The 24771-nt window shown below is 42.9% G+C and overlaps 2 protein-coding genes across 2 annotated transcripts in view; one reads left to right on the plus strand and one right to left on the minus strand.

Annotated features, from left to right (window-relative positions):
- tap1 (transporter 1, ATP-binding cassette, sub-family B (MDR/TAP)) overlaps positions 1 to 24771 on the plus strand; it is a 433854-nt gene that overhangs the window by 150989 nt on the left and 258094 nt on the right. The gene's annotated exons all lie outside the window — the stretch shown is intronic.
- The window catches only part of eif3ha (eukaryotic translation initiation factor 3, subunit H, a), a 79445-nt gene that overhangs the window by 18173 nt on the left and 36501 nt on the right, over positions 1 to 24771 (minus strand). The window contains exons 3-4 of the mRNA XM_072659459.1: positions 13985 to 14152; positions 1324 to 1423 (exon numbers count right to left, since the gene is read on the minus strand). Coding sequence (XP_072515560.1) covers positions 1324 to 1423; positions 13985 to 14152 — 268 coding nt within the window. The remainder of the gene's footprint in view (positions 1 to 1323; positions 1424 to 13984; positions 14153 to 24771) is intronic.

Genomic DNA, 24771 nt, shown 5'->3' on the forward strand with positions numbered 1-24771 from the left:
TTATAAAACTTGCCATAAACGTGACATTTTCTATTTTCCATTAACTACAGCTAATCACTTGTATTATAAAAAAAAAAAAAAAAAAAAAAATTATATATATATATATATATATATATATATATATATATATATATATATATATATATATATATATATAAGATAATCCTTTTTTAGTCCCACAGTGTGGGAATTCTCAGTGTCACAGCAGAAAAGGGATAGTAAGACACTCAGATGCAAAAACGTAGATAAATTACCACTATATACACAATATATATAATAGAAGTAAAAAAAAAAAAAAAGCAATAACATTATTTACAGATTATTTACATATATATACATATATATATACATATACATATATACATATACATATATATATATATATATATATATACATATACACATATACATATATATATATATATATATATATACACATATACATATATATATATATATATATACATATACATATACATATATATATATATACATATACACATATATATATATATATATATATATATATATATATATATATATATATATATATATATATATATAAATAAACAAACTTTTAAAATTTATTTATTTATTTTTTTACAGAATTGATTAGATGTAAAATAAAGCCAAAACCAGAATCAAAAATTAGACTAGTTCTAGAAGTTACATTGGAGGAAGTGGAAGAACTGCCATCATCCTTGAAAACCATTGAAAAAAGCATGGATTAAGAATATTTCTTAAAAGAAAATACATGAGAAATATAAAAATGGAGAAAATTAAGATTTTTGAGAAATAGCGATCTTAAATTTTAAATTAGGGCTTGCTGATTAATTGGAAATGAACCAAAAGCCATTCAGAACCTCTAATTGACGCAATCATGACTATTATTAGTTACTTCGGTCAATACTTTCTCTACTATGTGTTCATACACTGTCCCCTTAAAAACATACTACTGTGACTGCAGTCCCATGCCTGCTCGTCCAGTCTCAGACATAGTAGCAACATGGAGATAGCCCAAGAACACTGAGCCAACTTCAGCATCCTATATAACTATTCATCAATTCTAACCAAGGTATAAATGTTCAATCATGATACCGATTTGAGCTCTTCTTTATTTGAGATTTTTGAAGAATAATTTATCTGAACTTTCTTCAAGTGAGTGAAGCTTTAAAACACTTTGGTGAATCCAGCCCTTATTCTGTATATTCCTGCAATTGTTTTTCTGCACAACTGAGATTTGCTTTTATGAACTTTTAAGAAATGTCTTAAAATGGTTCTATTAATATTGCGCACAGATTTGTGTGTGTGTGTGTTGCCTACCCCTCTGGAGAGAAGTCTTTTTCTTTATAGATATCCATCAGTTTGGGTGTTAACCTGTACGCCTTGAGGGACAGGGAGCCTTGCGCCGTCTTGATGGGATCTAGAAGACAAAACATTACAAAGCAAAACGCTGTGGTTATTGTCTCCACAATAGCCGGCCCATTACATACCTCTCCTTAACTCTCACCCAAGGCGTCTGAGCTCCAGCAAACGGCAGAGAAGCTGTTGTAAATTGTTGTAAACAATGACGAGTCTGCCCAGCACCAGCGCCGTAAATCACCACACAACGACAAAGGGCTGCTTCACAATGAGCACCAAAACACTCGCTGCTCCGAGATATTTACTCTAATACTTAGCGTGATGGTTCTGTTCTGCTGTAAACAACCCTAAACCACAAAGGCAGCCGCAGCAGCGCGGATGACACACAGGGCTTTGTTCAGTGGCTTCAGTCAGTGGCTTTAAATATTAGGGGTTGACTGATGTGTGATTCTGGATATCTGGTATATTGGGTCGATCTTCATTGGCTGGAAGGGTCATGTTTACACAGAGCTTGCATTATCTCAGCATTCAGAAATGATTATTAAATTTATTATAATTAAATTATTAATTATATTATATTTTACTGAGGTCCATCAAATTTCTACATTTCCCTACTTGACTTTAACCCATTCGATTTATTTAGGCTCAATGTTAAGTACGGATAGATACGGACGGAGCCTTAACGTTGTCAGTATTAGTTCATCCTCACTACCTCCTCCACCATCGTCGTTTGCCGTTGACAACTCTTTTGATTCTGAACTGCCCTCTAGTGAATGCATTGCTTAACATCCATGCCAACGTAAAGGACGCATAGAAGTACGTGGGCAGTGGCGGCTACATGGTTTAAAATGGATGTATTCATTTCCGTACATAAATGAAGTACAAATTAAGATAAGATAGTCCTTTATTAGTCCCGCAGTGGGGAAATTCACAAGCTGCTGCAACAGGCTGCCACCTCCGCGGCGCCATCTTGGAATCAGAGCTTCAGTTCAGTTCAATTAGCTTCAGTATTAAATGATTGATACTACGGCTGCACCGATCCATCTTTTTCTGTTCCGATACTAATACTGATACATGAACTCTGCCTATCAGCAGACACCCGATACCGAGCCGATACCATTATTGAATGAATAAATCATACATCACATCATGTGGGAAAGACTTAAGGCATCAGGACTGACTTAAACATGACTTTATTAACTTTATTAAAACATACTATAATTAATTAACACAGATATAAATAAACCCAATTTCAGTTCTTGTCACTAATATTAATAACTGTGCTGGACCTCGGCACAGTGTTGTCTGTGAGACTAAAGAGGAGCGAGCAGCTCCTCCCTTCCCGGTTCTCCTTATATGGAAAACGAGCTGGAATACTCTCTGAAAGATGACGACAGGTCGAGGGTTAGATAGGTCATGCTGTTTGCTGCTATGATAGGTGTATGATGTCTGTAGGTTTCTCTGATCCTGAGTTACGAAGCCTAGAATACTGGTGGTGCGAGAATCAGGTTCCGAGAATGGGTCGGTCCTGTGGATCAGACTAATTATCTGATACCTGACCCAGCTAATTTTTGTTTTCAGAATTTTTGTAATTCTTATCCTGATATTGGACCGGTGCATCCCTAATTGATAAAAGACTGATATATGTAAATGAGCTCTCTTCTGTTTGGCTAAAAAGCATTCTGAACTGAAACACTCCTGAGAACTGTACGAATGAGTGGAGCTAAACTGTGGTAGGCTGAATTGGTGGAGATAAGTAAATGAGAAAGTTAGCTTTCCATGAAAATGGTTCTTGGTACAAATATATATTTATATAAAAATCAAGCACAAAAATAAGACTAAAAGAATAAAGAATAAAAGGCTTTAATTTAAGCTATGCAGCGCGTAAGATGTTGAGGCATGGAAACAATCCAGGCTAGTTTTGCCAGTTTATTGGATAGAACAGCTGGACAAAACACTTTTATAATAGTGATGAAAGAACATAAATCAAGACAAAAATCAGTTTAAACAAAGTAAAAGAAAATAAAGGAAACTAAATATGGAGAAAAGAGTCTTCCCAGCTTCGCTCTTCTACTCGCAACTTCCCCTGACTATCAAAATAAGCTTATCTCTCAAAGTCTGCACATCCCGACCTTCCTCCAGCCCAAACTCACCTAGGTTTTCCAACCTAGGAATTTACAACACCCTAACGTATGAAATTAAACGGCCCATCAGCATTCGCCCCCTCACACTGAGCTTTTACCCCCTATATGGAAACACAGAACATAGATTGGAGGGGGGAAAAAAAGTGTTACTTTGAGATGAAAAGTGTGAAATAGTGTACGTGTAAAAAAGTAAGCGCTGTGTGACGTGGGTGTGTGTGTGTGTGATGTACCGATATCTTGGAGCCTAATTTATTTTGGCTCAGATATTCTGATAAGACACAAGGGGCAGTGGTGGCTCAGTGGTTAGAGCTCCAGGCTATTGCTGACAGGGTTGTGGGTTCGATACCCAGTCTCAGCAAGCTGCCACTGTTGGGCCCTTGAGCAAGGCCCTTCACCATCTCTGCTCCCCGGGTGCTGGAGTTGGCTGACCACTGCTCTGGGTGTGTGCGCGCTCACTGCCCCTAGTTCACTAGTATGTGTGTGTTTGTGTGTGTGTTCACTACTACGGCTCATACTTCTGATTCTGTAATACCACCGAATAACTAATTTGGATGGGCAAGATCCCCCGATCTCTTACAGGTGGGATAAACACCTTTCAACACTTTTATTTAATTTGCATTATAAGCCCTATCCAGACGGGATTTAACGTACATGTGCAGTAGTGTAGCTCGTGTAAATAGAAGTAAATCAACTCCACTCTTGTAATTACACAAGTCTAAGTCAACAGCTGCACCGGCACATTCTCTCTTCTGTGATTACAGACGTGGAAAAAGACAAGGGTAATTGTATTTATATAAACCTCTGCTGCTCCTCTCTTACTTCTGCTCTGGAAAGACAAAAAACCTAAAGTGGATGTGTATGTACACAAACTGCAGGGGCACCATATTTGGGGAAAGGGGCCATTCCAAGGACCTGTGACTGATGGGGGCCCTAAAATGTCTTATGTAATGTAGTATTCTGGTAAAATTGTTAAGAGTTGAGTTGTGGGGCAGAGTGTAATATCTTTTCATGGGGCCCAAACCATCTGGCAGCTTCCCTGACAAGATGTACAACTACTAAGCATCTGCAACAGGAATTTTCACTTCTATTTCACGGCTAGTCTAGTGTATAGAAAGCTGGACTGTAGTTTAAGCTATATATATATATATATATATATATATATATATATATATATATATATATATATATATAATTTCAGGTCAAACCTGAGATTGTTCAATATTTTAGCCAATCCTAAGAGCTGGTTTGGTCACATGACTCATATTTTGCAGCTCTGTGGGAGGTCACAAGACACTGCAATACCTCAATTAACTTCTAGGTGGCAAGACAGACCTCCCATTAAAGCCAGTGCTGAATGCCGTCAGTCTGGCACCATATCTGACCCGAACTCAAAAAGATAAGCAATCGACCGATCAAGCCCATCTCCAGTCTTACTGCCACTCCACCTGTTGAACCTGCAGGCCGTCTCTTCACAGTTGAAACGAAGACTAGGCCCTGGTGGACGTTAAGGTGTCGTCATGGTTGTCGTAGTGGTTGGTGGTTGGTGTGGCGCAACAGATAACACCACTACCTGTCACTGAGCTACCACACCATGTGGAAGACTGGGGTTCGATTCCCAGTCTGGGTGACTATGCTGCGCTACACCAATAAGAGTCCTTGGGCAAGACTCCTAATACTACATTGGCCCTCCTCGAGTAACCATGTAAGTCGCTCTGGATAAGAGCGTCTGCTAAATGCCATAAATGTAAATGTCATGCCTCTTCCTGTACCGGACCTCTTCACGGTCCTCGCCACACTCTGGTTTTAGATGCAAGAGCTCCACTTTTAAGAGTTAGGATGTTTCAGCATGTTCCAAACGCAAGGGTTCGAGGCAATCAATAAAAGTTTGGACATCTGAATGGTTTGAATCAACGTTCAAACCTCAGCTGACTTCCACTGCTACGGACCAGTTATGAGCAGTACGCGACCCCCTGGCAGATCACAAGGTCTCTGGACTTCTTACAGATCCAATTACAGGTTTTCCACCAGTGCTTCAATTAGTCAAATAACTGCAAAACCAGGGGTGTCCCAAAACTTCTGACCGGTAGTGTACTAAACAAAAAGTTTCCAAATGATGCAGTCTATGGATTACTTTTTTGGACAAACCCATGGAGCTGGTGATGGGGACTGCTCTTGAACTTAGACACAGCGTCTCAATAACAGCAGTCATTTTATCGCCAGACGAGCGCATTCGCGCGGCCGGGTCGAGATAAGCGGCGAAGCTGTGAGTGGGTTTAAGATAGTCCTTTATTAGTCCCGCAGTGGGGAAATTCACGCGCTGCATAGCTTAAATTTATTACTGCGATGGTGACATTCAGGCACATTTCTTTATTACAGTTAAAAAGTTCATCCATTACTATTATTACATTCTGAACGAGCTGCGGTTTTTATAATCAAATCCAATACTTTTTAATATCTTTTTCGAAGACGTCAACAAATGGAGCCTTTTAAGAACACATCAAAAAGATGGCATGTGTTTATATCTGTCTGTATTTAAGCAGCGGTAACTTGTCTGACCACAGGACCACCGCGGATTACACAGTTGTGGTTGGTGGGTGTGATAAAGTGCTTTCCTAAACCCAGCAGGATGCTGTGGCAGGGGACACACACCTTGTGGGTAGTGTCGGGCAAATGGTTCAAGTAACTGGTATTTATACAGTGGCTAGTCTCCCATACTCCCATGGTTCTACTCCCAGTCTTCTTTATTTACACACCAACACTCAGAAGTACTCGCATATTTACACACACACACACACACACACACACACACACACACACACACACACACCCCAAATAAACTAGAAAATTAACCAATGACTGCAAATTCATAGAGGCTGTTCACTCAGTCACCTCCACTCTTCTATCTTGTTGCAACAAGGGACTCGTACCCTCCAGTAACGCTGCTTATATCTGGGGTGTTCCTCCCCTCGAATATACCATTACTGGCTCGGGTTAAAAACAAGTAATAATTAAATAATTAAAGCATAATTAAATATACTTACATGTATGATATTATTGAAACATATTTCTAATAGTGTGTGTGTATGTACATATATGCATTAAACCTATAGCCTATGAGACCACAATTTTGGGGTGATCTGACCCGTCTAGTGGAAAACACTCACGTCACATCAGGTACGCCTTGGCAGAAATACCAACGCAGGGTCAACTATCTCACAAATCTTAAGTGAAGTTACCGCTGGAGTCGGAAGGTCTTCTTCCAGGGCGTGATGCTGATGAAAATGTGATTAACTGCTCTACCCTTGCAGTATCTGCTTTAACCTATGGTTAAAAGTAAAAATAAATAAATAAATAAACTAGAAAATTAACCAATGACTGCAAATTCATAGAGGCTGTTCACTCGGTCACCTCCACTCTTCTACGGGACATGTGTTCCCTCCAGTAGCGCTGCTTATATTTGGGGTGCTCCTCCCCTCGAATATACCATTACTGGCTCGGGTTAAAAACAAGTGCCATGTATAATTAAATAATAAATTACTTTCACATGTGTGATTTCATTTGAACATTTTTAATAGAGTGTACACTTCTTAGCCCATTTTCTCCTCTGGCAGGTTCGGCCCTTCCCTCCTCCTCTACAGAGCACCGACTCACCCAGGTAAGCAAATCACAGGTGAACCCAATCAGCTCTGTTTGTTCCCCAAAACCAGCTTAAATCAGTCTCAGGTACGTGTTTACAACCAGTCTTTGTATTGTGATTGAGTGTAAAGGTAACTTTACATCACAGTGGGCTTTTCTGAACGCGGTAATAATAGTAAAGCTGAGCGATTAATCGGACGTTAATCGAAACCGACATTCAGAGCCTCTTACAAACGTCATCCTGACCATGTTCCTTTCTCCTTCTTCGTTTTTTAATCTGGTAATACTTCCTCCACTGTGTGTTCATGTACTGCCCAACATGATAACATGTGTGTAGTCACATGCCTCTGCCTCGTCCAGTCTGCAACATGGAGAACTCGAACACAGAGCTACTGGAGCAGCTTAAATTCTACTTTAAAGGCTCTTGCATTTTAGATAACACACCCCCATATGTTTCATATCAGAATGTCCAGAACAATCTTAGCGCTCTCTATAATGAGACCCCATGTGGCCTAAAGCACTGAGTGAAGAGATACTCTGACCCTAATCCGAAAACCACCCCCTTTCTCAGGTGGACGAATAGTTTTGGTGCCTGAAATGGGTTTACCGGAGTCTCAGCTTCACGAAAGCAGTGAAACGTCTGAATTAAATAGTATATAACCAGTGAGAGGCAGAAGAGGAGTTTGAGTGTCCACTGGACAGTTTCATTCTAAACCACAGATGGACACACCAATCCACCGATTACAGATGATAGGCAGATGACGGATAAGCAAATCCCCAGTTAGCCAAGACGAGAGGCAGAAACTAGCATCTCGACTCCCCTTGACAGCCTCGGGACTCCTGATGTAAGTCACGTACGACCTGGCGAAGAGACGCGATGGAAAGGGTGAGCGCTACAGATTGAGACAACTGTAATTCTGCACTCTGTTACTGCAGCGATATTAACAGAACCGTCGATAAACACCGAACTTGACCGCTTGACTTCCAGGTGGCAATACAGACCTCACTCACAGCTGCAGAAACCCATTAAAGCCAATGCTGCAATCCTCCTCGAGTGCTGAACGCTGCCGGTCTGGCACCATATCTGACCCAAACTCAAAAAAAAAAGGCAATCCATATTCACTAATAGTGTCCAACACACCATTAGTGCTTCTGCTTTTAACCCAACACACACTTACTAGTGATAAAACAAACACACACACTGACCGTGGGCACACATGCCAGGAGCAGTGGTACTGACCTCAAACACTGAAAACATTGAGAAACACCGCACTTGGCGTGCCGGCATGTTTGCAAACTTTAAGTTAATAGTAATCGAGGTCAGATGTTCAATTTAACTGTGGTATTAATTTATAATATCATTTTTATTAATTTATAATATAATTAATAGTCAAATCGTCCAGCACTAGCTAATATCCATGAAGACTCTTCTCGACCCTGTTTTTTAGGCTTCGTCTTAAAACTAAAAGCCTCTATTTGTAAAATAAAGAAATAAATAATAAAATAGAGACATTTTCAGACCTTGAGTTTTAAAATGAAGTCCTGTGAGAGAAAATATGGCCCTTTCTAATATTACTTTCAAATGGTTCTTACACCTTTGTCTCACCTTTTGTTACCCTTCGTATGCCGGCCTGAAGTGGTCACTCTCTTTCTTTGTATATGGTAATTCAAATAATAACCCCCCAAAGGTGACAACAATCGAATGGTCATACCGATAACCAGCTGTTGTGTGATAACCATCACCCCCTACTGTTGATACTCCAAGTGCCCTCACCTTCATTCCCCTCCTACCCCCTCCTTAAACTCCTCTTTATCAATCTTCCCCCTCCCCCAATTCCCATTGTATATAAGGTCCTCTTGAAATATCCCTAATCAGGCTAGGATGAGTTCAGACTGGGATGAGTTCAGACTGGAATTGATCAGACTGGGATGAGTTCAGACTGGAATTGATCAGACTGGGATGAGTTCAGACTGGAATTGATCAGACTGGGATGAGTTCAGACTAGACATGGCTGTGATTTTCTGTCTGCACGTGAATAAACTCCAACGCTAAAGATCCAGTCTCCTGACTCCTGAATCTGCCTCCTTTTACTCATTTGTTTCAGATACTGCCTGCAATACATATAAAGTATAGTGATTTGTTGGCCATATTACAGCCCCCCCACCCCAAGACCTGAATGGTTAATCGCTTATTATGAAAAGGTACTCAGTTTGACGTTTCTTGTTTAAGAAGTGTGGCAGAAACAGCTTGTCCTTTTCCTCTCCTTGGCTCCGAAGTTTAATTCATTTTTTGACAAACCAATCTCAAGCGCGAGAGCAAAAGGTCACGCTGCAAAGGCTTTTCCCCCTCCTTTCGAAAGAGAAGACACAGGCCAGAGCGGTTTGTCGTCGCGATAATCAAGTGGGCACAAAGGGCCGCTCACCAGTGGTTTTAGTAATCGAGTTGTACTGAATTAATGTGGTTGTCACAGAGTTGTCAAAAGGCTTTAAAAAACATTTCCAAAGTCCTTATCAGCCCTGCCACTCAGGCCCAGCCCCGCGGAGGCCGGAGGAATCATCCACCGCCTTCTCCTTCTTCTTCCGAGAACGCGAGCCAGCTCCGGAAAGAAGGGACGGCGTTTCCTGAGCGGAGCAATCGATCAATAGATTTTCAACAGTCAGATGGAAGCCAATGCAAAGAAAAGATAAAAAAGTGAGCTTTAATGAGCCGTTAAATCTGTGTGAGGCAGTGCCGGGAAGACAGGAGATGGTGTGAACGATCTGAAGACTTCCTTTTATTCGAGCGCTCCTACACACACTCGTGACTTTCTCACATCACTCATTCATGACAAGTTATTAACTGAGTAGATCTGTTAGTCCCAAACCGGGAAAAGAGGAAAAGGGGGAACCGCATCGATTTGTCTGTGTAAACAAACGAAGATCAGGATGTGTTTTTAAAAGATGCACATTTGTGGGCATGTATTACATACAAAGATGTGATTGGTGACAGTCCAAGTCCAGGGAATGTTAGCAGCATTGGCCTAGCATCTTCTATTCTAGCCTAAAGAAGCAGATTTAAGAGAGCAACCATGCCCTGGGTTGATCGACTGTATCGGGGGGTAAAAGGCAAAGGAGGTTAATCAGATTTTGCCCCAAACCATTTCTTTACGTTGGCATGGCAACACATCTGATTTTGGTTTGTATGTGCATTTGCACTGAATCAGAGTTCAGTGCATGTAATCACAGGCCGAAAACTAGGGTAAAACATGGAAAAAATTCCACAAGCACACGTCCCGCCAGGAAACCTTAAGCTGTAGGCCATTGGATTTGCATGGTATTGTGGGAACTGTAGTGCTTTTATTTATATATGTGTGTGCGGGGAAAAAAAAAAAAAAACTTTCAATATCTTTGATTTCAGAAGAAACCGCGAACGAGCAGGTGTCCCAATACTTATGTCCATTCAAAATGTCTATGTAACCCTTTCTGCATTGAACCTACAGCCTCACGGTAGCCTCAGATGCTACTTAACAACTCTGTGTAGAGCATCTGTTGTGACTTGGACATTTGCACCAGGCTAATTGGTGGGATACAGGCTTCCATTGCTAGCTAAATGATCCCTGCAGCTCCAAGAGAAGCACCCAGGTCTTGGCTAATCAACTGCATCTGGGGAGAAAAGTAATAGGAAAAACTGCGCAAATGAAATTTTGGCCAAACGATTCCTTTGAGCAGCTTCAACCGCAAACCCAAGCCTTTCCTTAAGCTCCTTTTCTTGCAGTTATGAGGGTCATTGATGCGGGTTCCTCAAAGGCTCTTTTAGTTGGCCCTTTAATATAGCAGCCTGCATTATTGATGCCTTTTAAAGAGGACGTGATTAAATATAAGGAGGAGCAGCTGGAAGGCGGCACTGCATCACTCAGGGCTCCTCTCTGGAGAAGAGTTTGAGATTAATGAGAAGGGGTCCCAAATGTCCCTGAAGACCTAAACCCACCATCTCCCCTATAAACTTGTCCTCCCGAATAGGTGGATATAAGTAGTGTACTCTACTCACTGGGCTGCAAGTTTAATAAGTACCCCGACTTTGTACAATCGGTCATTGACTATTTGATGGGAAGCACCTGCCTTATAGGGCTTCAAATAATTGCATGCAGACCATATTCTGCACCACAATTTATTGACCCCCCTGTTATTTGGGTGGTGGGCCTTTCTCAGAACAGCAGGGAGGTGTGTGTGTGTGTGTGTGGAGATGGTGTAAGCACATCAGGTACAGCTGTTTTGCACTGCTAGGTTGAGAATTGGTTCCACCACCCTAAAATAACCACAGCTGCTCTATGGTCAGAAACTGACCACATGTTTCCATATTCTGCTTATCCGATATAACACGACCAGTACACACCAAGCTGACATGGTAGTCCTGACGCAAACGAAGCAATAAGGTCAGGGGCGCTGCTGCTGCAACCAATAAAAATTATTGATAACATCGATAATAAAAAAATTATTGGCAATAAATCATGTTATGGATTTAGCTGACTTGATGTTTGCACTGCTCGTTTATGTCACATGACGAAAAGAGGGATAAAGACAGACACCACTTCAAATCTGACGCTGTAAAGCGTGAAAGCTTTAGCATCTGGAATATTCAAAATATGAGTAAGAAGTTGGGGCTCGTCGTTTGAAAGAGCTGAATGCAAAAAGGCAATTAAACTTCCATTTTTAATTACAAATATTTAATTAAAGAAAGTAATAACAGTGCTTTGTTTTTCCAATGAATCCATTAATCTAAATCATAATAGGCCGACTAATCAATTGTTCAAAATCACAATGGGTCGATTAACTGAAGCCATAATGGGCCGAATAATCATTCATTTAAACTCAAAGGTCTGACTAAACAATTATTTATAATTAGCAAACGATTATTCAAAATCGTTCCCAATCATAATTAAACAAATACTCCATTTTAGAAATAGCAATTAGTTGCACCCCTAGTCAGGAGTTTAACAGTACAGTGTATCATACTCTCTCAACTACAGCCATCAAAATAATTGAAAATTCAAGCAACTGAAATGAAATATGTATATATATATCAATAATTGTATTAAACATAAATCATTTATTGATAATCTACTGATTAAAATTAACATTCTTATTTAAAAACTATGCTTTCAATAGAATAAGACTATTTTTAACCTTTTTTTAGGGTCTTTGGCTGTGAAAGGCACTGTATGAAAGTACATTACTGTTGAAGTTAAGACAGTTTGGGGCTACAGAACGCACCAATCCAGCACCTCTGATGACTTGCTTTTGTTTCTGTTGTTTTGCTGTTCTGTGTTCAGAACCGAATGTCGTGGGAAATTTAGTGTTTCTCTTGATTAACCAAACCAAGTGTTGGGAGGGTTCTAAGAGATTACATTTATATATATATATATTTATATATACACACATACAGACCTCAACCCCATTGAAAACCTGTGGGGTGAGCTGAAGAGGAGAGTGCAGAGGAGAGGACCCAGGTCGCTGAATGATTTAGAGAGATTGTGCAAAGAGGAATGGTCAAAGGTCCCTCTATCTGTATTCTCCCATCTTGTGAAACATTATAAGAGAAGATTAGGTGCTGTTTTGTTGGGAAAAGGGGGTTGTGCAAAGTATTAACATCAGGGGTGCCAATAGTTGTGGCACACATGATTTGATGTTAAACAATTATTTCTTAATGTGGGATTTTTTTCCTACTGAATAAATTCAAGGTTAAAGGTTGGGTTTTACTATTTTTTCCATTGTGGTCCTATATTATTTAGAAAAAAAACTTATTTATTAGTATAATAATTATATTAGAAGCTAAAGAACACATCTTAACCAGGGGTGCCAATAATTATGAAGGGCACTATATATATATATGTACACACACACAGACACATGCAGAGCATCTGTTGTGACTTGGACATTTGCACCAGGCTAATTGGTGGGATACAGGCTTCCATTGCTAGCTAAATGATCCCTGCAGCTCCAAGAGAAGCACCCAGGTCTTGGCTAATCAACTGCATCTGGGGTGAAAAGTAATAGGAAAAACTGCGCAAATGAAATTTTGGCCAAACGATTCCTTTGAGCAGCTTCAACCGCAAACCCAAGCCTTTCCTTAAGCTCAGTTTCTTGTTTCTGTTGTTTTGCTGTGTTCTGTATTTAGAGGTGAATGTCGTGCTTCTCTTGATTAACCAAAAAGTGTGCTGGGAGGGTTTTAACGTGTGCGCACACACACACACACATACATATAAATATATAAATGTTGTTTTGCTGTGTGTGTGTGTGTGTGTATTATATACACACACACACACAAATATAAATATATATATACACGCACACTCAAATTTTATGCAGCTGCAAGAAAGCCTATAGCGCAACAGGGTTCGCTTAGAAACGGGCCGAGACCCACCTGCTCAGACGGTCTCAGTCCACTTGTAAGTGCACTGCAGAGCAATCGCACCAGGGTTCCTTTTAAATGAACCAAAGCTGACAAGTAGAAACACAACCTTAATGGTGTAGTGTGGTGTGCTTGCTTGGGAATCGAACCACGGTCTACAGTGGGAAACACTGTGTTGTCACCCACTACTCCATCACTGTTCTCCACGTCAGTGTTGATGAGAATAACCTGGATGACATCAGACAGTGATTACGGGCCAACTGTGTAAAAGGTAACTTCTGTTCATGAGCTGTAAAATGGAAACTGAATTTGTAGGCATTGGTGTTTTTGTACCAACCTATAAATTGCGCACACACACACACACACACACACACACACACACACACACACTTACTCACTCTCTGAAGGCTCTGGTTCACTGTGTAAGTCGGCTTTTAGGAAAAGGAAGCATTACCGTAAATCAGCACCACAGACTCCTCTATGGCGTGCTGGTAGCTGAACTGCGAGTCCAGCAGAGCTCTGCTGACGAAGGAGCCGTAATAGGTGGACTGATACCAGCCGACGTGAAGGTGGTCAATGTTGACATGACGGAGGCTCCTCATCATCTCCATCTGGTACTGAACTGAAGGACAGAGAGGGAGAGACAAAGAAAGTGTGTTGAGGTAGAGACTGAATGTTTGTAGCGACTCCATAAGACACACCAGAATTTCTGCTGAGGTACATATACTGAGACTACTGGGAGAGCTCACCATTCCACCTCATCTCAAACCCATCCCAAAAAGCACTGAATGGAGCACCACCATCCATCATTCCAGAGAACACAGTTCTTTCACTGCTCCACAGCTCAATGCTGGGGGGAGGGGGGGGGGCTTTATACCCCTCTAGCCCACACCTGGCATCAGGGTTCATGTTTATCTGCTCCAGGGAGTCCTATTCTATTGGCAGTAATTCTCTACCGGCATTTGCACATCTGCAGCAGCAGTTCCAGTTGCCTGAAAGAATCATTAGAAGGGGTGTCCACAGACATTTGGACACAGTGTAAATAGATAGGGGGGCAGAATTTGGCACCAACAGGTTGAATCCATGGACACAAGCATGGATTGAGAGAGAGAGAGAGAGAGAGAGCGCGCGCGCGCGCGCGAGAGAGCTTGAGAAAGACAGAGCAAGCAAGAGAGAGAACGAGCGAGAGTAAGCAAGAGAGAAAGCGAGAGAGAGAGAGTGCGCGAGAGAGATTTGTCAGCACTGGCAGGCTGAAGGTGAAGGGGGGACAGGCGTGAACTTTACCAAGGATTTACTCGGGAAGTGCGTGACGAGAGCTGAGAACAGCTCACTTTCCGCCAGAGACGAAGGGAACACCAGGACTACAGAAGAGCACAGCTTCAGACAAACACCCCTGCACAACCAGCAGCTGCACACACTCTATATACACACACACACACACTCACGCAGCGCTATAGCTGCTAAAACCCATCATCTCATCTAGGACAGCAGCGTATGAACCCTCGGCTTGCATCCGACAGCACAGAGGAGCTGAGAGGCCCGTCAGTGTCTGAGAGGAGCCTTCCAGAAGCAACTGGGAATGGTCTGACCCAAAGGTTCTGCCAATCCTGGTGTGAGGCATCCTTACCAACTGCGACCCAACACTTGCTTGGTACAGCTTGACTGATGAGCTAAGACCTTCACACCTACCGTTCACATCCAAGACGTCTCAGTTTGGTCCTAACCAAAACAGCAGGCGTTGAAGGTGCCAAAGACCACGGTCCAGACCAATAGATCAACATTTGGTTCAGAAAAAAATTAGGTGGTCTTAGTCTGGACAAAACTAATCCAGCGTTTGGCCGGTTTGCAGTGTGTAAACATCGTTTCCGATAGTTCGGACTTTCAGACCAATCACCTGAAGTTGAGGTAGATACACGTATGTTATACAACAGTTTAACAACAGCCTTAAACCCATGAGTAAAGCAAAAGAAAACAAGAACGACCTCAAATGAAACTAAGAATTAACCAATCAGACACGATTTGCCCCTCTGCGGACGAGAGACAGGGCACTCAAAGCTTATCAGCTAATCAATCCAAGGTGGTCAACAAGGTTATCCTGTCTAGGCCGAACTGACAGCAGGACACACAAACTGTTAAGGATGGTACAAGTAGGGATGCACTGATCTGACGCTAGGATCGGACATCGATCCCGATGCTAACAAACTGAGCTGGACCGGGTATTGGATAAGTAGACCCATCCGATTCTATTCTAGGCTTCCTAACTCAGGATCAGAGTAACCTACAGTGTGGTGCCCTCGGTCATCATCTCTCAGAGAGTAATCCAGCTCGTCTTACTTATAAGGAGAACCGAGAAGAGAGGAGCTGCTCGCTCCTTTTTGGCCTCACAGCCTTGAATTATAGAATAAAAGTCCTAAGCCTAGACAACACTGTGCAGAGCTCCAGCACAGTTATTAATATTAGTGACAAAAACTGAAATTGGGGTCTTATATCTGTGTTGATTAGTGATAGTATGTTTAATTAAGTTAGTAAATGTTCAAGTAAATCCTGATGCCTTAAGTGAGATATATGATTTATTCATTCAACAATGGTATCGGATACTTTGGTATAGGCTGATACGCAAAGTTCATGTATCAGTATCGGGACCAGTAAAAGATGGATCAGTCTATCCCTAGTTACAACAGGAAAGTGCTAGACGCCTGCTGCTTATGTGGTTTGTACACACTCTTAATAAATAAAGGTGCTGCAAAAAGGAAGCATTAGAGGAACACTTTTGTTATAGATGTGTGAAGGCTAAACTATAAATTGGTAAAGAACCTCAAAGAACATCAAGTGGAGGTTTATTAAGCCTTCACAATGGCAAGCGTCTACCACAAACTTTGCTCTCCAAGTGGTGGCCTGGTATGAGTGCACAACGCTTACCTAGGGAGCTGGGGACTAGGTACACGGCATGGAAATGGTATTTACTGATGGCAGTGGCCTCTTTCAGCAGGACACATTGCTCAGGATTGGTCTGAGGAACAGGGAGAGTTCCAGGTGTTTTGTCCTGATCTTCAAAATTCCCAGATTCCTCCAGATTCCTAATCCAACTGAGAATCAGTTCTGTCCCAAAACACTCCGAATCTGAAGCAGCTCCACTTTACTGGACTTAAAGGATCTGTGGCTAAATTATCACGACTCATAACATACTGAATCATTTCCTAAAGAACTGGGATCTAATCGAATTGTCAGAGATTCTGAGATTTATGCCCTTAGAAGTGAGAGCAGATGGAAGAGAGCGCGAAAGGGGAAGCCTGAGCGAAGAGGGATGATGACAGAAAGCACAGAGTGAACGTTTATCATGCAGACGAGTGGATAGACCGTGAGCGGCGAGCGACAAAGCCCAGAGGATGCCTTTTCCACCGGACGAGGCACAGAAACGGGATGGAAAGGGTCTGGGAGGACAGAATGCACGTCCAGTGTAGGAGCAGAGCTTTCTCCTCAGGACGAGAGAGAGAGAGAGATATAGAGAGAGAGAGAGAGAGAGAGAGAGAGAGAGAGAGAGAGAGAGAGAGAGAGAGAGAGAGGAGAAACAAGAGAGTGACAGCAGTTTGACAGGCATTTTAACACTGAACAACTCTACCGGGAGGAGCATCTAAGCAGAGCCGAATCAACCAAGGCCAAACGCTGGCGAGAGGAAGGGAAAAGCAAATTCCTGGGAGATGAACGCGAGCCAGCAAACGACTTGAGTATGGTTTAAATTTGTCTGATCATGTGAGGCAGCTTCACAATTCAAAATATCAACATTTCAAACAAATATCCCAATGAGAAGCTTTTATATTTATGAATAAAAAGTACCCTACAAGTCCTATAAGGCAAGTCGGTGGTCATCTTTGCTACTCGGCAGTCATTCGTGGTCAGGCTTCTCTCACTATGAATGGCCAAAGACCAAAGCTATGTTCAGACATCCGATTTTAGGCTGTCTAGATTGGATCCGGACGAATTTTGATAGTCTGGACAGCCAAAACCAAGATTCAGAGGTGGTTTGAAATGCACTTACAATTGGATTTGTACAGATGGGGTTCAGTCTGGATCCTCTGGACGCTTAAATCGGATTTTCATGTGACGGGCTATGACCACGTCCTATCCAGAGCGATCTCCATATGTCCTGCTTCCGCATATGAAAGCCGCTTGTCCATTAATAGCGTCTGGAGGACACCGGAGTTATTCTGTACACTGTGGTTCAAACAAACGGAACGGAATTGGGATTCAATCCATTAAAATACGCCCAGATTGGCACCAATCCTGATCCACTGGATCTAACTGGGACATCCTTATACATGGGTGAATACACAGTTCACCAATGCATGCATAGTAGCCAGTTCCTTTCCCCTGTTAAAAAACGCAGCACTGAGGTTGGCAGGAGCCTATTTTGTACATTGTAGGCACTTGCGGTAAGCAGCAAAAAACACCTGGGCATCTTACAACTGGACATGCATGTACCACACCATGCATCCACATTCAACCACTTGACCTGAAAGTCAAGTGACAGTCCAGTTTCAACGGGGGAAATGAAGCCACAGCGAAGTCGAAGCCTCTGCAAATAAACAAAAAAAATCTCTGCAAATAACACCGAGATCAGCCGAGCGTGTTTACACAAGGCCCCAAAATTGGGCTGGGCAGGGCAGGGCTGGACGAGGGCCTGGTCAGATGAGGCTGCTCACATCATATCTCCAGGTGGACGTAAAAAAAAAATGTTTGATGTGGAGAGACTCACGCTGGCCTCAGCCGTGGAGGAGAGCGTTTTTCTGCCGCGATCACAGAATAATGCCTAGAAAGCAAGACTAATGCACACGGCTCCGCGCTGTGCGTTAAGTGCATTCCCATTTCTGCCATGGGTGCGTAATAACACTATTAGAGTTTCTCACCTACTGTTTAGGTGCACTCCAATCAGAGCTCTCCAGAGCAGCAAGCGGTAGCGTGAGCAAGCAAGCGGTGGGAAAAGCACAACGCCCCTCCGAAAAAAAATAGAAGCAAAACAACTTTTTTTCTCCCCATCAATCCTGACACTTTTTGTAATCTACATTCAACAGTCTGTGACTGCCAGTCTTCACATCACAAAAAATAAATAAATTAAGAGAATATATATATAAGTACAAAATCACTCCCTGTGGACAGCGCGTGGAATGAATTTTACCAGTTCGGTTTGCTTTGGTGATTGCATGCCTGCCCACAAGGCATAACAGCTAAATTTACCATCACCACGCCTTGACAGTCCACGCCTGAATATGAATGAGGCGCAGAGATGTAATTTGTCATGAAACTCTTGGTTGGTTTCTCTCGAGCGGAGCGTGGGGAGATATTTAAGACACAAGCTGGAAGCCGTGCAAGTGATTCAAATCGGCAAACCCCCACAAGCACAAAGGGAGGAAGGAAAAAAAAGAAAGAAAAAAAGACAGAGAAAAAATAAAGTACCTCCCTGCTCGCGCCATGAAAGCGCCACACGTGAGGTAAACAAGCCCACCGCTGTTGAAAAACCTTCCGATTTCCATTCCAAAAATGCCTCTGTGTATTAAAACGGCCATGAAATGACTCGACAGGCAGAATCTGATTCCAACATATTTCCTGACGTCTCTCCCATTGAAAAAGATGGTTGGGAAAAATCTGTCAAGAGGATTGAATTGGTTGTTTGCTACAGACGGCATCTTCAAAATACGACAAACGCTGATACGTGTAAACATACTCTGCAGAAGAGAGGTCACATCACGCTGAATGGAATTCAGTTGACGGTCGTGGAAAAAGACTCATGGACCATGACTTGCTGACTGCTTCTCCTAGCCTTCAACATATACTACCATCAATAGACAGTGGTGGCTCAGCGGTTAGAGCTCCGGGCTATCGATAACAGGGTTGTGGGTTCGACTCCCGGGCTTGGCAAGCTGCCACTGTTGGGCCCTTGAGCAAGGCCCTTTACCCTCTCTGCTCCCCGGGCGCTGGAGTTGGCTGCCCACTGCTCTGGGTGTGTGTGTGTACTCACTGCCCCTAGTTCACTAGTGTGAGTGTGTGTTCACTACCACACTTAAATGCGGAGGACACATTTCGCTGTGCAGTGTACACTGTACAGTGACAAATACGTGCACCTTTACCTTTAGACAGTGTTGGGGTCTGTAGGGATTGCAAACACAGTAAAATACAAAAAATAATAATAATAATAATTATAATAATAAAAAACAGTAAAATCGGAACCAAATCCATCAAAATAAAATGAAATATTAATAATGAAAAATGACCCGGCAACACTGACATGATTCCAATATCACTGGCAAACCTAGAAATTTATCAAATAGACTCTTAACAGTAAAAGGAGTCAAACAGGGTTCCTTTGTGGAATGTCTAGAATTAAAAAAACAAATAAATTAATAAATGCTTTGAAGTTTGGAGAACCTTCATATAATGGAAAGTTCTAAAAAGAACCAACAACTTCACAAGTAACCATTACATAACGTCTCAGTCTCTTCTGTGCTTTTTACACAACCAAAAATTTACAGCATATTCCCAGGCAAGCGCCCTCGCGCATACGACCCCCAGGCAAGCGCCCTCGCGCATACGACCCCCAGGCAAGCACAAGTGCCACAAACTCAACATCCCAGTGTGGAGCGATTTCCGATCAGGATCAGCCCTCGCACTGACCTCTGTAATCTGGGAGATTTCCAGGTCCAGGACTGGGCAGCCCCGATTTACGATTATGAAGGAAGGACAGTTATTACAGTACATTTAACATAATATCATTTAACTGGATGCAAGATGAGGAGTCATCAATCCAGCTTTTCATTTGTCATAAAGCCACAGCTTGAATTAAAACAGCAACACGCTCATTTATTATTTCGAATAAGCAAAATAATATATTATTATTCTCTATTTTCTCTTTGAGTGACAACATCCGAGCCAGAGTGTGTGTGGTGTTGGGCTCACTTCGGTTTCTTTATGTGGTTTCTTTACTGTGAATCCAACAGCTCTCTCTATTTCATGCTTCTGTTCTTTATCCGCTGATCCTCTGGGTTTGTGGAACGCAGCCCCTAATAAAGAACGGTGAACAGCAGTACAATCACTGGTTTTAGTACCAGCTTCTATAATCAGACTAAATTCTAATCTGATTTACTTTGTTTGGAGCAACTTTCATAACGACTGTTTGTTTAACATGTAACTCCATAGTGTTTAATGTCCGACGGTCCAGTCTGACTGGAGTCAGATCACTTAGCATGTGTTTATTAGTATTAGCATTATCCTCCTCCTCGGTTCTAAATGCTGGTAGAACGGAGCATTTCCACCATAGCTTGGTTCCTAATCAGGCAAAATTCCAGAGTAAAGACAGGATGTGAGGAACGTTAGATCTTCCCAAATGGAGATAACGGGATAAAATCTATTTGTCGTTGTAGAACTACGACTAAACTTGGTGGTTTTAGCAGTGTGGAGAAAACCAGCAGAAAACAGCCCAACATTTTCTGGAAGTGTGAAGAGTTTAGATCCTCCTCTTCTCTTTACCTGCTGCTCTGGGAGCCGTCTGCTGTTGCTGCGTCACGTTTACAGCGAGGCTCTGAGCTAACGCTAAGCTAAAGTTTTCCACTTCCCAGAACTTTCCGTTCCACCTTAAATAATGCAGCAGTGACGCTCTGCTGGTGAAATCTACACACTGTAACTGCAGCACTATTTAAGGTGGAATGGAGAGTTAGCATTAGAAGCCAACTTTAGCTTCTGATTGGCTGCTAACTGGTAATGTCTGCACTCTTATCAGTTCAAATAGAACTCGGTTTTGCTTTGCTCATGAAATCACGTCACAGTTTAACTCAGTCTTGGGGAGTTTAGGAAAAAACGGAAAGTTGAGGATCGTGTCTATTAACGACGCCTATAGGATGGCAAAGGGGAAAAAAACAAAAAAAACAAAACATGAGAATCAGAAGTGGATCGGACCTTAAAAGCCCTTAAACCCTTTAAAAATGCCTGGATTGGCCCCCGGGTGTCATGGGACCTCCATAGTTTTCTCCTATTGCGACTGGCTTGCTCAATTGGGGCTCTGACTCGAATCTGGAGACAACGTCCGTCAAAAGCACAGAAATAAAACACTGATAATGGCGTAACCATGACTTCAAATTTGAAGGCCAGTAATACCTCACTCCAGATCTGCTTTCTCATGTTAGACTGGACTAAACCAGGCTAATTTGAGTGTGCACAGTCAGGGGGTGTTTAAGGTACCTATAACACAATATACACGGCAGCAACTTGACTTTCTACAGAGTTAACGAGCAACAAGAGGAGGAAATCTGTTGCGGGCTCTGCCAATGATCAAAAAGGAAATGCGCTTAAGAACAAACCTAAAACAATCTAAACAAAATGGCTTTAATGAGCTTTTAACAGAGCGGTCCTCCAGAACAGGCCAACATATTTGCATAACGTTTACTGCTAAGTGCCTCCGACCAGCTTCTATTAGTCATAAGCATGGTTAGCATTTTGTTTTTTTGTTGATTTTTTATTAAAATCAATCTGACGACTTAAGAGTCAAGAGACGGGGAACAGGAGACACTATCGGGAGCTAAACGTGGCTCAGTGCGGCCCAACTGCAGCTGCTTTGGCCCGAGCCGTCCTTTCCTCCTTTTGGCCTGAGGGTTCATCCTAATGCAGCAGGACCTCTTGCCTTGAGTCTTTTGCAGAGCCGTACCGAATGGCATAAACACACTGTGAATCGTGCCATTTTCCAACAATACGCTAATTTATTCCCTTGATCTTCAGTCAAAGCAGGAGCCTGGTTTGAACAGAGCGAACACACGAGGCCGAGATTGCAGTCTATTGCATTCCATCGCTGGCACAGCCGAAGAATTTCCATCGAGGCGGTGTAATTCAAAGGCTTTTGTGCGCGACAAGTGGCCGAGAGTCAAAGTCAACCCGCCCCAAATTACTTAGACTCTGTAATACTACCTTGGGAAGAACATTCATTTCATGATACATCGAGCTCCGCTTGTCATGCCTGGAGTACAAAACAACGTCGGAGTGGGAGGCAGAAAAGTCATTAAACCTGGACGAGCGCTGACATCTGATTTGTCACCGACTGTGCTGCAGAATTCTTTACTTGCCTAAATTCGCCATTAGGGCAGCGCAGCCCCTCTGCACCGAGTGACATGGGTAATAAGTGCTTGTGTCAAACAGGACAATAATTCAGCGCCTGTTTTTCATGCGACGTGATTTCGCAATGCCAGGGCAAGTGCAAGGTTCGCCGGCGTTTGGCGAGCAAGCAAGCCTGCCAAGACCTGAACGCGGTAGCGCCGGCCTGGAATTGCAGGCCGTTACATGCATGAGTTGTGGGGTCATTCGCGGAAGCATTCGTCATACACCGCTAATCCTCGGTGGCTTTTGCTGGAAGACGGACGAGCTATTACTGGGTGGTGTGTTTGGATAGACTCAGCCTTGCGACGCGCGGAGCATTCTGCGCTGTGCTGGAGACGTTTCCCTGCACACCCACTCCCACGCAGAGATTATCCATCACACATTAAATAACAGTGACTCAGTCTATAATGTAAAATGTCAAAAGTAAAAGGCCATGGTTTTAACCAGCACAACATTGATGCGAAGATCTACTGCTAATCTACTTAATGTCAAAGGTGTATTCTTCAGCGCCTTCCACTTCAGAAAGCAACCTCCCACACACACACACACACACACGCGCATACATACATACATACATCCGTCCGTACAGAGATCATCCATTCTGTTGTAAACACGCTAGTATATCACCACTGGGCCTAGCCCAGGCCTGATGTTCTCGTCAGATATTCAATTTGGAAAAGCACGATGAATAATTCATCTTTTGGTGGATCCTTGAAATTTATTGCTCAGAAAACCACTCCAATTTCCACGGAAGAGCAGAAATGGCACACAGACCACCTCCTTCCAGGGGGGTGCGCAACCACCTAGCAAGAGCTGCCGGAGCCATTCTTCCAAGCTATATAGAGACGTTTCAAGGCCTTGTCTGTTGAAACATCATAAATATCCAGCACGGCAACAGAACTGGAGTCACGATGCAAGGAATTAGGCCCAGGCATAATCGTATTCATTCAGGTGGATCTAAAACCAAAATCGCAACAGATAAACATCATCAATTCAAGCTGGGCTCTGAGCGGAGCGATCCCGGCAGAAAGGGCCACCACCGTGCCGAAAGACAATGCTACGGCGGCAGCAGACCTTGGTGATGAGAAACGAAATGGAAGTCGCGATGCATTATGCATGGGTCCCTTCACACCGGCCGAGTGCAATTTTCTAATTTGATATGGGAGCAGGGCAATAAGGTTTGTGTGATCTGATCACACTGTGGACCAGAAAGCCTCTAATCTACAAAAACCACCAGCAGCCAGATCAGAGCTTCCACTGACCACTACTGCCGCGCAAGTAGATGATCCAGCAGATCGATGAGCCTGCAGGAACTGTATTCTTCAACATAACACCTCTGGCGTGGATTCCTGGAGAAATCAGTGGCTTCATCAGTCGAGACACATGCCTCATAGCTAGTCGATGGAGGCCACGCTTTCCAAGACCAGGTGAAATCCAATTAACCCGAACCACAAAAGGCATGCCGTCTTCGTTTTCTGGAAGGCTGGAACTTACCTTGTTAACCTGGAGTCTGTATATTGCCGGGTCAGGCTCCGAAGGAAGGCGGGCGGCGCAATGATCCAATCAATGACTAAGGAACAATAGATCAAAACAAGCCTGGATCAAACTGCACAGAAGATGCAGGTTTTTACCACGACATGGTGTGGGAGGCCGTAGACGAAGTCTGGCGGAGGCTTTGAACGCGGTGTGGGAAGACGCAGAAGAAAGCCCGGCCTGTGCCCCGTTAAGACGGCCGGCGCTTCAAATTTCTAGCCTGGCTGATCTTCTGTCAGGATGTGGAAGAGAACATAGAGGCAGTTAATCATCCTCTCCTGACCCTGTCGCACAGTGCCACCCATAGACTCCAAAACTCATTTCTTGCCTCAGGATTTGTCTGAAAGGCTTGATATTCTGCCTGCAGTGGAACTGCAGACAACACAACGTGGATTTTTCCTACAACACTTCCACAGCGCTGCTTCGTGGTGTTGGTAAACAGCACGGTGAAAAAAAAGAGGCTATTCTGGGTTGTAGGCAAACTGATTCATTTGCATTTAAAGGAGCAGGAGTCTACGAATCGGCCTTCAACGAACGTCCATGACTACAGAAGACACGAGGCAAGCGTTACTAAAT

This window comes from Salminus brasiliensis, chromosome 1 (genome assembly GCF_030463535.1).
Source record: "Salminus brasiliensis chromosome 1, fSalBra1.hap2, whole genome shotgun sequence".
In the NCBI taxonomy this organism is placed as follows: domain Eukaryota; kingdom Metazoa; phylum Chordata; class Actinopteri; order Characiformes; family Bryconidae; genus Salminus; species Salminus brasiliensis.